Raw genomic sequence first — 13,712 nt, 5'->3', positions numbered from 1 at the left:
AATGGAGTAAGTGTTGTAGTTTGAAGAGTAATATTTACTTTCTTAATCACTGATAATCGATTAAAAAAGTAATCGATTACTGGAAATAAATAAATTTCCATTGAATTAATTTTTATTAATTCAATGGAAATTGATTACATTGAATTAATGGATCAATTTAATGGATTTATATATATTCCTATATATATATATATATATATATATATATATATTCCTTTATTTAATCAGGTAAACCCCGCTGAGATCTAGATCTCATTTTCAAGAGGGACCTGAGCAAAAAATGTGCAATACATAGCAACCTGGTTACAAGATAATTTAATTGATCCATTAAATCCAAACATATTTCTTCCTTATAAGCAGGAAACCTTTGAGATGATGAATTAATTCATTAAAATATGTCATGCGATATTATGAGAAACCATGCAACAATGAAACAATGACAGTTCAGCTCACCTTTAAAGTCTCTGAATATCCTCAGATCTGCTGCTATTAGTCACAGATCACATTGTATTAGATTGAGTTCAGGTGAACGAAAGGCTTAATATGTAATAAAAACAGACAAATATTACTCAATGTTAAATTTTAATAGGTATGTACATCTTAGGCATTTCATCATTTCTTAGTAAAGCTCTTATGCAAACAGATTCTCTCACTAATGTTTGAGCTACTGGACCTGAAAGAACAACTTTGCCTAGGTTAAATATAGGAGGAGAAGTAAGTCATTCTTGGCAGGACTGACTGAAAAACAGATTGGGAAAGACATCCTCTTCTCTGAAATGTAAAGATTTTAACTACATTAACAGACATTCTTCAATTTACTTTGTAGAACATAAAACATTTCTATTAACCTTTTTGTTTTGAATTTTACTATAAACACACAAAATCAAGTAACCGTCTGTTCAGACAAATATATTTGGAGAGTGTTAATTAGTTTTACCTAACACAGATTTAGGGAATGAAAGATTAAATAACCCATAGAAAGATCTATAGTAATTTGTATGAATATGTAAAGACCAGGGATTGTACTAAGCTCTAAATGAATGAAGATTAATTTACACTAATTGACACTTTGTATGTATTCCAGGTATTATTTCACAGTGCAAAGACACAACTTTATTTTGATGAAGCAATGGTCTATAGTTTGACTGAATTGAATATCCATGACCTTTTGTAGAATCGATTTTTAGGTTTCAGGTTTTGCTGATGTCGCCCAAACGAACGAGTGAAAGACAGATCCTGTCCTGATGCAGCGATGCTGCAACGAGGGTGTGTTTGTCTTGGCTCCAGAGTTTTAAGTTTTCCATCACAGACTTTCTTTCCTGAAACTCCTCCTCTTCCTACTGATGGAATCAAATTGTTTTAAATGCAGTGGATTGTTGATTCAGCAGTTATACATTAAACTCCTGCAGTTTGACTCGTACAAGGCTGGAGGTCCAACATAACCATCATTCATTTCACAGTACAAAATGTCATTGAAAGTTAGCTTAGCTTGTCCACAAATAATGACTTTGACATGATTAAGATACAAAACATCTGAATACATGGTGATGGTGATTGATGGTGGATATTTGTGGAGTAAAGATTTCACATTAAAAACAAATTTTCTCTATTTTAGGACATTTACTTTGATTTCTGTTAGGTATAAAGTACCATTTTTTCCACATGTAGTCTCCTCCTTAATTTAAAGGGATAACACAGAGCGTGTGAGGTTGAGGGCTCAGAGTACCACCAACTTGTGGAGTTAGATCGAGTTCTTCCTCTGTAACTCCAGGTGGAGGAGAAAATCGGAAGTGCTGCAGGAGCGTGGCGAAGAAGATGAAAAGCTCCATTCTGGCCAGACTCTCTCCAAGGCAAACCCTGCGACCTATTAGAAACACATCCTCAGCCAATGCCTGTAGAGTAAGGATCTATATAAGACAATAATCAGTCCAACCTGTTGAAAAAGGCAGGAAGGCGTCTCGCTTGAGGAACTTCCCATCTTTACTGAGGAAGTTGCCTGGATAAAAGACGTTCGGTTTCTCCCATTCGCTCTCATCTTGCAAGACGGACGTTAAAACAGCAATTACTGGAGTTCCCTAAAAAACACAAATCAGTCATCATTTACATGACACATTTTCAATTTAATGGATTTTTGAACACATAGAAATTAGATCACCTTACCACTGATTCAAAATACAAATTGACTGACATAAAGTTACCTGATAACAAAGACAATTCCTCCCCCAAACCTGTTTGCTTCACTTCCATATCCAACAGTAATCTGCAAGACCTAATCAACTTCCTCCTGAAGTGACCCAGCTGGATTTTTAATTATCTGAAGAGGGTGAAGAAAAGACTGATCAATATCCCAGTGGAGAGGGAATTGCAGTAGCCCAGCATAGAAGCATGGAAAACTTTCTGGAGGGGGTAATGGGTAAGACAATCCTTGATTCTACTAATTAGCCTCGGATGATAAAAGCTAGACTGGAATACTGCATTGACCTTTTTATTTATTTCCAAATCAAAGATCATCCCACTTGATGGGTGCAGAACCAGACAAGTCCAATGATGCAACAGCACCGCTGCATCCCAGCTCAGTGAACTTTCACAGAATGTTCTGACTGTGTAATCATCTCTTCAAACCCAATAGATCCTGTATTGAAAAATCTGGAGGAAAATTATTTACATCAAAGTAAATAATTGATGTATTTCATTCTGCTCTGAGAATAAAAAAAGCATCCTGTGCCAAAAGCAGGTCGAAGGTGTCATGGACCAAAATCCAGAGAGGACAGCAGTAGTCTCATGGTGCAATTTAATGAAGATCAATATAGGAACTAATGGATAAGGTCAGTCCATGTGGAGCAGATCAACAGTGACACAGAACTCAAGGGAACATGTGGGAGAATCCAACAAAGTAACAGGGAACTAAAGAGCGTATATGCAGGAAGACAGATCAGTCTTTTCCAACCCGTCATTTTCCAGTTCATCACAACGTCAAATTTTTGTCTTGCTTGTTTTATTTCCCTTCTAATCATGTAAAGCACTTTGAATTGCCTTGTTGCTGAAATGTGCCTTACATGTAAACTTGATCTGACCAGTCAAGCTGGCAGAGACCTCCATCAATGAGCTTAAAAATGAGGTTCAAGGTAATGCACCCTCAAGTGTACATTCCTACCTTCTCAATAAAATAACCATGAAACGTGATGTCTTGGCTAGTTCTGTGAGAAATAGCCAGAGGAAGGATGTTGGCCATTCTCTGTATCTCGTGGATGACGGCGTCTGTAAAAGGCAGGTTCTGTCTGTCCTCAACCTGAACTTGCCGACTTCCGATCACATTCCTCAGCTCCTGCCGGACCTGGTCTGAACAGCAAAGTCAGTAAATGACAATGGCACAATAATTACTCTCTGCAGAAACCAAAGGACTTCTGCTTATTGTAATATTGAAAGAAAATCCAGAAGTAGATATTACTCCTCACCTTGTATTTTTGGATATTTGGCCATAAACAGGAATGCCCATCTCAGTGTACTTGATGTTGTTTCAGTACCGCCACTAAACAGGTTCATAATTGTCACCAGCAGGTTGTCGTTGTGGTAGTGACTGTCGGTGATCCCAGATTCCTGCAAAAAATCAGCTGGTTTTCAGAAAATCATCCAAAAACTCATTGAGAGCATATTAGCAGTTTGTGCTCAAAATATGATTATGTCAACGAAGTTATAAAACAAGCACAAAGCAATTATAAACAGCACAAAAGATGAAAGTTCTGTTCCTTAATCTGCATTAATGTTCATATGCTTCATTAATTATAGAGAAAGTTCTAATTCACAAACCAGATGAGGAATAAGAAACTGTAAATCCAGAAGCTTAGCCAACAGTTGCAGTGTGTTGTCAACTAGCACACATTAGCTTTGAAGCACATCAGCTCTGTTTTCAAATGGGCTACAGTGCTTGACCAGACGTTTGTTTCCTATTAGAGGCTGGAGGCTAAAACAGCTGCAACCAGAATCTGCTTTTCAGTTCAGGTAGCACAGGTCATCATGGACGGTTGGGATGTCCTCTTAGCTCAGATCAGTGGCATTTGGCTGGTCAGTGGCCAGTATTCATGTGCTTCTCAGAGCTGAAAAAGCTGCTTTTCTCCCTTCGCTGAACTGGCAGCCAGTAATCAGCATTCATGGGGAACCTGTAATTCCAATGTTCCTTCTGCAGAATTCTAAATAAAACCAGGAACCGGGTTTATTCCTTCGGCCAGGATTATAGATACTGGATGAACAAAACCATAAACTTTATATCTCTTCCAAAGCTCCTGAACAATTAGTGACTCTCTCTCTCTCTCTCTGCCAGCAGAGGAAAGGGGTGAGAGACTAACACACTTTGTCCTCCATGTTGTCCTAATGAATGACAAGTGCAAGCAGAGATCCACTGCTGATGCAGCAATGCTGCAAACAGAATGAGTATGGTCTTAGTCCTAGGTTTTAACCTGCCCATGGTCAGAGTTTCCTTCCTGAAACACCCCCTCTTCCTATTGAAGCTGAAAGTAGATTAATGCAGTGCATTGTGGGATTTACAGTCATTCTGACCTTGAGTTGCTGTTGATGGATGAGGAAAGCGTCTGCAACTCCTCTGCACATCTGTGGACTGAGAGTCTCTTTCAAACGGTTCAGCAGCATCAGATGATGCTGTTTATTGGCAGCAAATATATCGCTCATTTTCTTTCTGGCTGAAAACACCAGCTTGCCAAACTTTGGGAACATGTTGTACAGCTGATGATGAACACAACATAAACAGTGACTTCTCTGTTCAGTCCAACGTTAACAGATTTTATGCTTTAAAACAGTCCAGTCACACCTGTATTGATGGCGAGCCCAACAGTTGAATGGCTTGGTTTGTTCGATTTACAACGGTAGTGAACTCTGGATCATCATATTCAAATCTTTTGCCATAAACCATGGAGCAGATTACATTACAAGCTGCATAGTTTATATGTTGGGACAAATCAAAAGCTTCACCTGCAACAAAGGAACCAGAAAATCACTTTATTAACTCTATTCAGAGAATTGTTTTACTTTGACGTTGGACTCCAAAGAGTAACTCTGAGCAGCAGTTAACTATAATGCCTCAAGTTAAAGAAAAACTTTTCATGGGGAAATCTGCCAACAATTAGTCATTCTAGATTAGCATTTAAAAAAGTAAAAATAAAAACTACTTAAGCAACTACAGTACAAAAAATATATTCAAGATTTGTGGGGCCTTAGTTCTCCTGTACAATACCAAGTATCTTTTTATGTTTGTTGACAAAATTAGGGAAAAGTTTGAGTATAAATGTCCAGTAATCTTGACTCCTCCATGAAACTTTTGCACTGATTCCACAAATTGAAAATGCTCTGACCTTTTTCCATGATACGTAGGACACAGATTGCACAAAACGTCTCAAAATGAGCCACAAAACTCAATCACTTGATCAAAAACATAAATACATGTGCTCTTCTTCAATAAATATCTTCTTTCTTTCTGCTGTTACCTTTAAACTCCTTTAACTTCTGGATGAGGACGTGACATTCCTCAATGATTTTCTCCTCACATACTCTCTTTCCCATCCCAAAGTCCTTCAGGTTGGTCAAAGCAAAGCGGCGCATTTCCTTCCAGGAGTCTCCATTGGCCCATACAATACCTGTTTAAAACAGTTAAATAAGACAAGTCAGCAGACTTACTTCTCTACATGTGAAGCATTACTTGTTTGAAATTGTAAACCTGTACCATGATGCAGGTTTGCTTCTTTAGTCACGGTGGATGCTACCCGTTCTCCAAACTCCTCAGCATAACTGACAAATGCTTCTTTCACCGTCTTATACCCTGTGAGGACCACTGTCTTCTTTGGTCCCATGTGGACAGTGAACACAGATCCATACGTCTTAGAAAGCTATGATGAAAGAGATAAAGAAAATGCAAATTATAAGGGCCAGCCACTATAATTAGGAGCAGTAATCCAAAAATCAAATGACCCTTAGAGAATGCCAGCCCCAACCCCAAATGGCTCACAAGGCCCCAAGTCTCGACCATGTTAGCAAGGAGACATTGGGGTTCTGGAAAAACCCCACAGCTGGTGTCCAGTCCCTGACCCAATCCAGAGACATGCCCAGAAAAAGTCCAGATGGTCCAGTTGAGACAAAACAGTCCCAACCCCCCAAGGATCTCTGATGTCTCCCCCACTCCCACAAACCCAGACATGAATTCCCACCAGGGCCGGCTCAAGCCTCCATGGGGCCTTAAGCAAATCTTGCTTTTGGGGCCCTCTATTTCTGCTAATAATCTGGATTGCTGCAATCAACAGTCAGATGATTAGATCATTTACACACTTATTATGAACTTATTGCATCTCTGATAGTGATGTTTGCATTATAGCCTATATGCATGTACAGTATAACATACAGATACATTCATAGTACCATGATTGGCCGATACTTCCATAGAGATCGATCTTATCCCCTGATCTTATCTTCCTCAGCAAAGGTTTAAAAATCAGCCTCTGTCCTCTTCTGCTCTACAGTGAGAGGTTTGACTGAAACCTGATCCTGGGCTCTTTTTCTATCTTCAACTTTCTTTTCTCTCTTCCTGAAGGGTAAGTCCTTTTTTGCAACGTTGTTTAACTAACTTATCTTCTACCAGAGCTTTGGAGGTCTGGATCAAGCGTGACATACCGCGGCCACCAGGGGGCCCCCAAGAGCAATTTCTTTTTTCTTTTTTTTTTCATATAAAAAATTATATCTACATACATCAAATATATATTATTGTAAAAAAAAAAGTACAACTTTATAATGAAATTGTGTGTTTTTGTTACAATAATTGTTACTGTAATTACTATGTCAGTCCTGCTGCAGCACCAGCAGGACTGACATCCCCCCCTAACACAGTGAAGAATGGAGCAGGAAACTACAGAGTCTGCCAAGCTGCCCGACTAGCTTGTCTGAGCCAGGTTCTGGTTCTGCTGCAGGTTTCTACCTGTTTAAGGGGAGTTTTGATCTTCTCTGTCACTGCATGCATGCTCAGTATGACGGGTTGCTGCAAAGTTAATGTCTTGATTCAATCTGCTCGGTTTCCTTAGATAGAAAACTTTGAATAATAAAATAAACTGCAATGTTTGATACGTCAGATTAACTGACCTAGAATATGCCCTTGTGATGACTTGATTTCCTTCATAATACTAAAATACTATTAGTTACACAGCATATAAGTCCTTTAACATAATCAGGTTTTAGTGCAACAGGGGCCCATTTTTTGTTCTGGGCAAGCATGGATAAAAAAACAAGATATATAATAGTTCAAAAGAAGGTAAATTGCAAAAATATATGAAATATAGTTGAGAGGAATGTTGAGATCTGTTGTGTCTCACCTTCAGGAATGATTGGTCAAGTCTCTTAATATCCAGCTGCAGCAGGTTGATGGGAAGGGGTTTTGGTCCTGGTGGTCCCTGTCTGTGGCCCTGAGGCCTGGACTTGGAGAGGAAAAAGTGAAACCCAATGAGGATTAAAATCACAGACCCCAAAACTGAAACTGGGCTGAATGACTGGAGAAAAACCTCCATCGCTCCCATCACTGCAACACGCTTAATACCTGCTGCTGTGCACCAGCTAAACTGTAGGACATGTATTTGATTTGAAGCAAAGTCCAAGGTGCAGGTGGAGGTGGAGCATGTGGTTTACAGCAGGCAGTACAGAATTTTTTGCTTTGTCCAAAAAAATGTATATGCAGTATTTTATATCAGATGTCAGAAACAACCCAAGTAAGTTGTGCATATTAAGAAACAAAATGAGCCAAAAGAAAACTTTTTGAAGTTTAACACTCTTCAAAAACACACATGCACATACCTTTTCTAATTACTTCATGGAAACATCTTTCTGGGTAAAGACAACATTAAAATGAAATGCACATGAAAGCACATGAAATGCTCACATGTGATGTTGATTCTTTCAACAGAAAATGTTTTCAGACCCTGAAGGTTGTGGTGGCTATAGACCACCAGAACCTATATGTATGTATAAATATACATTTATATTAGGATTTGTTAAGTTTATAACTGCATGTAGATCATTTGCTCCACTGCATTGAAACCAGACAGTTTAGGTGTTTTGCCCTCTGTTTTGTCCTGTTTCAATATGATCTTAGACGGCATCAGGTTTCTACACCTTCATAAGAAAAACACTCATTTCTACGGAGTCATACTCAAACTAACAAAAACATTTTTTAAAATTAGTCTGTTTCCTAAGACATTTTATGATCCCTGAAGTTGCAACATTTTACAGTTTTTGACTTCAAAGTGAGAAGTTTAATCTTATTTTGCACTTCTTCTAAACTGCATAATCATATATCTCCAGTATTTGGCCCTAAAGTTCAAGTTTTAATATTGTTTTATTCTGTCACTTTAAGATTAAATAATCTTAAGGCGACAGATATTAAAACTTGCACTTTATTGCAAAAAATAAAAATAAAATAAAAAATGGAAGAAACTATCCAGGCTGAGGATGTTGTGCTGCATAATATGCAAACATGTTTAAGCTGTTCTGAACTGTCTGACAATCATTTATTTAGTTCAAAGTATAATAGATCACCAAGGTAAAAGATTCACAGTAAACTTTGATATTCTTGTTGCACAACATGAATGTTTATTTAGCGCAGACTGTTTTTCCATCCCTTGGAAGCTGAATCCTGATCTTTTAGGTCACATCAGAGCTAAAATGTTACATTTTACACTTGATACTTTTTAACTTGAGACAGAATTAGTTGATTTGTAAAATATCACAGGGATACCGATAGGGTACAAGCCTTTAAACCAGAGGAACTTTAGTGATGAAAAATCAATACAGTTCAGGTAGAAAATCAGAGGAAACTTTATGTTAGTTTTTGATGCTCAGGTCATTCTTTCCTTTGTTTTTTGCTCATTTCCTGGTGTAGACTGTAGCATGTAAATACTTAGAGAGATAGAAGGACATGTTTTGTTATTGTCATATTTTACAAACATTTATTTGTATTTTCTTAGACCATTTATAATCTGAGGTGTTTTTATTTTGCTCAGCTGCCACCTAGTGGACAGGTGCAGCATTTCCTCATATTGTTGTTAACAGTATGTAGTTGAAACACTTAGAAAAAAGTGAGGCTTTGCAAATAGATTTAGTTCAGATACTTATCTTTAAGTTTGTAATCTTTTAGTTTCTTTTTTTATTTTCATGTATAAAGATGGATTATTTCAGTCCATAAAAGATAAATAGAGCTAACTTTAGCTCCTGATGCTGGATGCTAACACTCTGTTGCCAGTTTTATTCAGGCTCTGAGGTCTGGTACAGTTCAGCAGGGAAATCATTATTATTTCACAGTGAGATCATATTCTGTCTGAAACAATGACATGTCAACAAAATCACAATGATTGGTTTGTTCATATGATGACATGACCAGTCATGTGTTTTGGTGTGTGTGTGTGTTTCTGTGTTAGTGTGTCTGTCCCGGTTCCAGCACTGACCCTACAGTTACACACTGAGTTCTAACACAATCACATTCACAAGTACTCCCAGTGTGAATCCAGTACTCCCAGTGTGAATCCACTCTGACTCAGCCATCTGAATATCAAAACTCACCAAACCAGGCAATGTTTGTGTGAATTGTGGCTTCAGTTTCATGGTGCATAGACGTAGTATTCTGCATATTTAGTTTTATCAAGTGTTACTATTTTCTTTCTATCTGACGTCAACAAGGGATTGTCCTCTACTCTGCTGGAAGTGGAAGTTTTCTCCTTTTCTCTGTGAATCAGAGGGTTTGTTGTGTTGAAAATTCCCATTGGCAGTTCTGAAAATACCAAGACCAGCACCAGCAATAATGAGACATTAAAAATCATATTAATAATTTATCTTCCACATTCTGATGCTCTTTTTAAACAAGTAACATATTTTCTCTTTGTTCAAATCTCTAGATAAACTGTCCATAATAAATCAGTGAGTGTGTCTGTTGAACCATTTGTCTGCTGTGACATATAAAGTCATTTAGCAAAAAAAAAAAAGGAAGCAATTCCAAAAACATTTGTTTGAATTCATATTTATCACCAAAAATATGATTTTTGGATGTTGGTGTTTAATACACTTTTATCACAGTCTGATGATTACACATAGAAATAAAATGTTTATTTCATGTAGTTTGTTGATAATCTTTGCCTCACAGCCTCCACACATAGAAACATGTTTATTTTTGTCACATGCGGGAAGCAGCACAGAGCTCATGAGGTAACGGTGTGAGCGTGAGGCCCGTGTGCGGCGTCAGCTCTAGTTCATCCTCTGAAACTCCAGGTGGAGGAGAGAAATGGAAGTGCTGCAGGAGGGTGGAGAAAAAAATGAAGAGCTCCATCCTGGCCAGACTCTCTCCAAGACAAATCCTGCGACCTGAGAGGGACAAATATAATATTGGTATGTTATTTTATCAACATATTTAATCTGAACAGGCTTTAATCAACCTACAAACCTGCAGAAAATGGGATGAAGGCATCTCGCTTCCTGAACTTTCCATCCTTGTCCAGAAAGTGTGGAGGGTAAAAGGTGTGAGGTTTTTCCCACTCAGTCTCATCACAGAGGACAGATATCAGTAGAGGATAAATTGTAGTTCCCTGCAGAAATCACACCAGATTACCGGCTGAAACAAACGCTGCTGCTAGGACTGTATTTACTGTGAAGGACTGTTTAGAGTGTAAATCTTGCTGGCTAACATTTTCAAAGTGGTATTAACATGTACTTATTATGCTAATGTAATCTTTAGCCATTTTTAGAGCAGTTAATGCTCACACTAAACACACATGACAGGGAGATAGGAGATATGTCACACCTGATGTCATCATTGTAACATTTACGAATAATATCATCTTCCCAATATTTTGTAAAACTATGTAACCATACATAGTACTGAGGGGATGTTAGACAAACCTTAGGAGAATTGCATGATTTCTAATAAACTGATTGGTTTATTGACCCAGATCTAGTTTTTGAACATGATCCACAAATATTGAGGTCGGGGCCTTGGGACGTCATTCCTAATGTTTGACCTTTTCTGTCTGTCTGTGGATTCATGTTCAGCAACACTCCTGAGTTTCAACTCTCTCCCAAATAATTTGAATTGAAGTTGAACAATTTGCAGTCACCTTTCAACCCAACATCCATCTTGTGCATTGCACATTGCACTTTTACTGCTAGTAAAGAAAGCCGGCAACAAAAGCTGCTACTAGCAGCTACCAGCTCAGCAGCTTTCAAAGCTGAAAGCCTCGTTATTTCTGACGGTAAAGAGTTTCTCTCCATCTTCATCTTTAATTTGATGTGAAGATTAAACTAATGAGGGAGTCTTCCTCTGTCATTATTACATACACAACCAACAGCAGTGAAATGGCTCCACAAAATAAATTATGTTGCTTAAAAGCTGGTTTGGGTTGAGTTTGAAAGCAGAAAGCAGTAACTGACCAACTGAAAGGACTCAGACAGGAGATCTTTGCTGTTTTATAAAACATATTTCACCCAGTCCTACCTTCTTGATGAAATGACCCTGGAATGTGATGTCCCGAGTGGTTTTGTGTGGAAGTGACATTGGAATGATGTCGAAACCCATCCTCTGGGTTTCGTGGAGAACGGTTTCGTGGAGAACGGCGTCAGTGTAAGGAAGGTTTTTCCTGTCTGCCACCTGAACCTGACGGTCTCCTATGACTTGCCTCAGCTCTTCCTGAACTTTGTCTTGTTGAGAAAGAAAACAGATCAACTGATTACATTCTCAGGAAATCCCAGTTTGGTTCTAGTGGTAATTTGCTGTTGAAGCAGCTTGTTTGTGTGGAGAGCAGAGATCTTTACCCTGTATCTGTGGGAACTTGGCCATGAACAGGAGACACCACCTGAGCGTAGTGGAGGTGGTCTCAGTACCAGCAGCAAACAGGTTGAAGACGGTTGTGTAAAGGTTGTCATCATGGAACTGACTGTTGGCAACTCCAGCTTCCTGCACACAAACACAGAACAGCAGCTGGATGTGATGCAGCTTCATGCACTCTAAACAAATATATCTTAAACTAATACTTAGAAAATAACTTTAGCTGGATTTGTTTCTTCATAACCCGTTTACCAATATGATCGATCTATTATATATTTTTTCCTTACCCTTTCAACACTGTAGAAAAACAACCAGCCTGCTGACATTGATTATCTGCTTCAGTTAAACCTGACAGTCTATTACTGCCTCACTGTCACATGCATAACAAATATTACATGACTAGAAATGATGAACCAAAGTTAATGTTGGTATATTTTTCATACACTTTAAACAATTTCCTAAGTTTCTCCATCTCCTAACCTCCAGTTTCTGCTTCTGAACCAGAAAGGCGTCCACTAATCCTCTGCACATCTGTGGGTTGAGGGTTTCTTTCAAATTACTGAAGAGGGCAAGGTTTTGTTTTTGACTGGCAGCATTCATCTCCAGAAGGATCCTTCTGTTGGCAGTCCTTTTGAAAAGTGTGGGGAAGGTATTGTAGGCCTGTGATATAGAGAAGAATGTTTTTCTAATTAATACATAAATATTCTGCAGAATTAAACTGGTTTAAAATATAAAAGTGCAAACTTACTTGTATTGAGGGAGAGCCAAACATGATTGCAGCTTTAGTTATTCTGTTTACCATAGATGTAAACTCTGGATCATCATATTCAAATCTGCTGCCATAAACCATGGAGCAGATGATGTTAGAGACAGCGTAGCCTAAGGACTGGGATGTATCAAAAGCCTTTCCTGGAGTCCAGGGGAAGAAATCAGAATATATTTTGCTGCATCATCTCTAGATATCATTAGTGAGATTTCTTTTTACCTTTATGTTTTTTAAACACTTCAATGAGGTGTTGAGATTCTTCAATGATTTTATCCTCACAGACCTTCTTCCCCATCCCAAAGTCTCGTAGGTTGGTCAAAGAGAAGCGGCGCATTTCTTTCCAAGCATCTCCATTGTTCCAGATCACGCCTTATGCAAAGAACAAGATTATTAATGGACTGAAAAAAGGTGCGGAGGATTAAAAACCTACTCATTTCTGTCATTACCGTGTCCTTTACTGAGTTCCTGAAAAATCAGCATTGGATCTCTGTCCCCAAACACATCGTCGTGGGTGACCAGCGCCTCCTTCACTGTCTTGTATCCTGCCAGGACCACCACTTTTTTAGGACCCAGATAAATAGTGAAAACTGGCCCATATTTCCTGTAGAACTAGTAGAAGAAAATAAAATTGGTTTAAGGAAAAATAATTTAGTGGACAAAAGTATCTGTTCATAGTCTCACCTCCATTAATGTTTTGTAGGGTTTCTTCAAGTCAATCTGCAGCATATTCCCAAGGAAGGGAAGCGGTGTGGGTCCTGGTGGCTCGTTTTTCTGCCATTGGGATCTGAATATTGATGAGGCAGTGAAATAAATCAGAAGAAGAACTACAAGACCCACAAACAGAGAGAAAGAAGTGGAGTCCTGGAGCAAAATATCCAACATTCCCATGATACTAAAGCAAACCGTACACAGGATCAAACTGCTTTCACTAAAGAGAGCAACGCTGTTGTGTTGAAATGAGTCAGAGAGCAGTTTTATAACGACACAAGTCTTACGTAACACTCATAAACAATCAGGACTTTAGTCTGTGACACCACCTACACGCATGATAAAGTCTCTCTCTTTCTAATGTTTCTATTGTCTTCCATAGCTCCT

The 13,712-nt window shown here is 38.4% G+C and overlaps 2 protein-coding genes across 5 annotated transcripts; both read right to left on the bottom strand.

Annotated features, from left to right (window-relative positions):
- Positions 1 to 563: 563 nt before the first annotated feature.
- LOC114158725 (cytochrome P450 2K1-like) lies at positions 564 to 7,643 on the bottom strand. 4 transcript variants are annotated; one of them, XM_028040506.1, is made up of 10 exons: positions 7,365 to 7,643; positions 5,732 to 5,894; positions 5,496 to 5,645; positions 4,823 to 4,983; positions 4,555 to 4,737; positions 3,456 to 3,597; positions 3,155 to 3,339; positions 1,934 to 2,075; positions 1,651 to 1,864; positions 1,140 to 1,340 (listed from the first exon to the last, which is right to left on the bottom strand). In XM_028040506.1, exons 1-9 carry the CDS (start codon positions 7,563 to 7,565, stop codon positions 1,677 to 1,679), a joined length of 1,515 nt encoding a protein of 504 aa, XP_027896307.1. In that variant the 5' UTR covers positions 7,566 to 7,643; the 3' UTR covers positions 1,140 to 1,340; positions 1,651 to 1,676. The 4 variants fall into 4 exon arrangements, with proteins under 4 accessions (XP_027896306.1, XP_027896305.1, XP_027896307.1 ...); XM_028040505.1 differs by having other exon boundaries at positions 564 to 1,864; positions 7,365 to 7,642; XM_028040504.1 differs by lacking the exon at positions 1,651 to 1,864 and having other exon boundaries at positions 564 to 1,340; positions 7,365 to 7,633.
- A 2,399-nt stretch (positions 7,644 to 10,042) lies between these two features.
- Positions 10,043 to 13,613, bottom strand: LOC114158723 (cytochrome P450 2K1-like). The gene is made up of 9 exons (XM_028040503.1): positions 13,299 to 13,613; positions 13,064 to 13,226; positions 12,837 to 12,986; positions 12,600 to 12,760; positions 12,332 to 12,511; positions 11,839 to 11,980; positions 11,522 to 11,724; positions 10,475 to 10,616; positions 10,043 to 10,395 (listed from the first exon to the last, which is right to left on the bottom strand). The coding sequence occupies exons 1-9, from the start codon at positions 13,503 to 13,505 to the stop codon at positions 10,208 to 10,210; spliced, it is 1,536 nt and encodes a 511-aa protein (XP_027896304.1). The 5' UTR covers positions 13,506 to 13,613; the 3' UTR covers positions 10,043 to 10,207.
- Between the last annotated feature and the right edge of the window lie 99 nt (positions 13,614 to 13,712).

The sequence above is a fragment of the Xiphophorus couchianus genome, chromosome 15, assembly GCF_001444195.1.
Source record: "Xiphophorus couchianus chromosome 15, X_couchianus-1.0, whole genome shotgun sequence".
NCBI lineage: Eukaryota > Metazoa > Chordata > Actinopteri > Cyprinodontiformes > Poeciliidae > Xiphophorus > Xiphophorus couchianus.
This window is presented reverse-complemented; position numbering and strand designations above follow the sequence as displayed.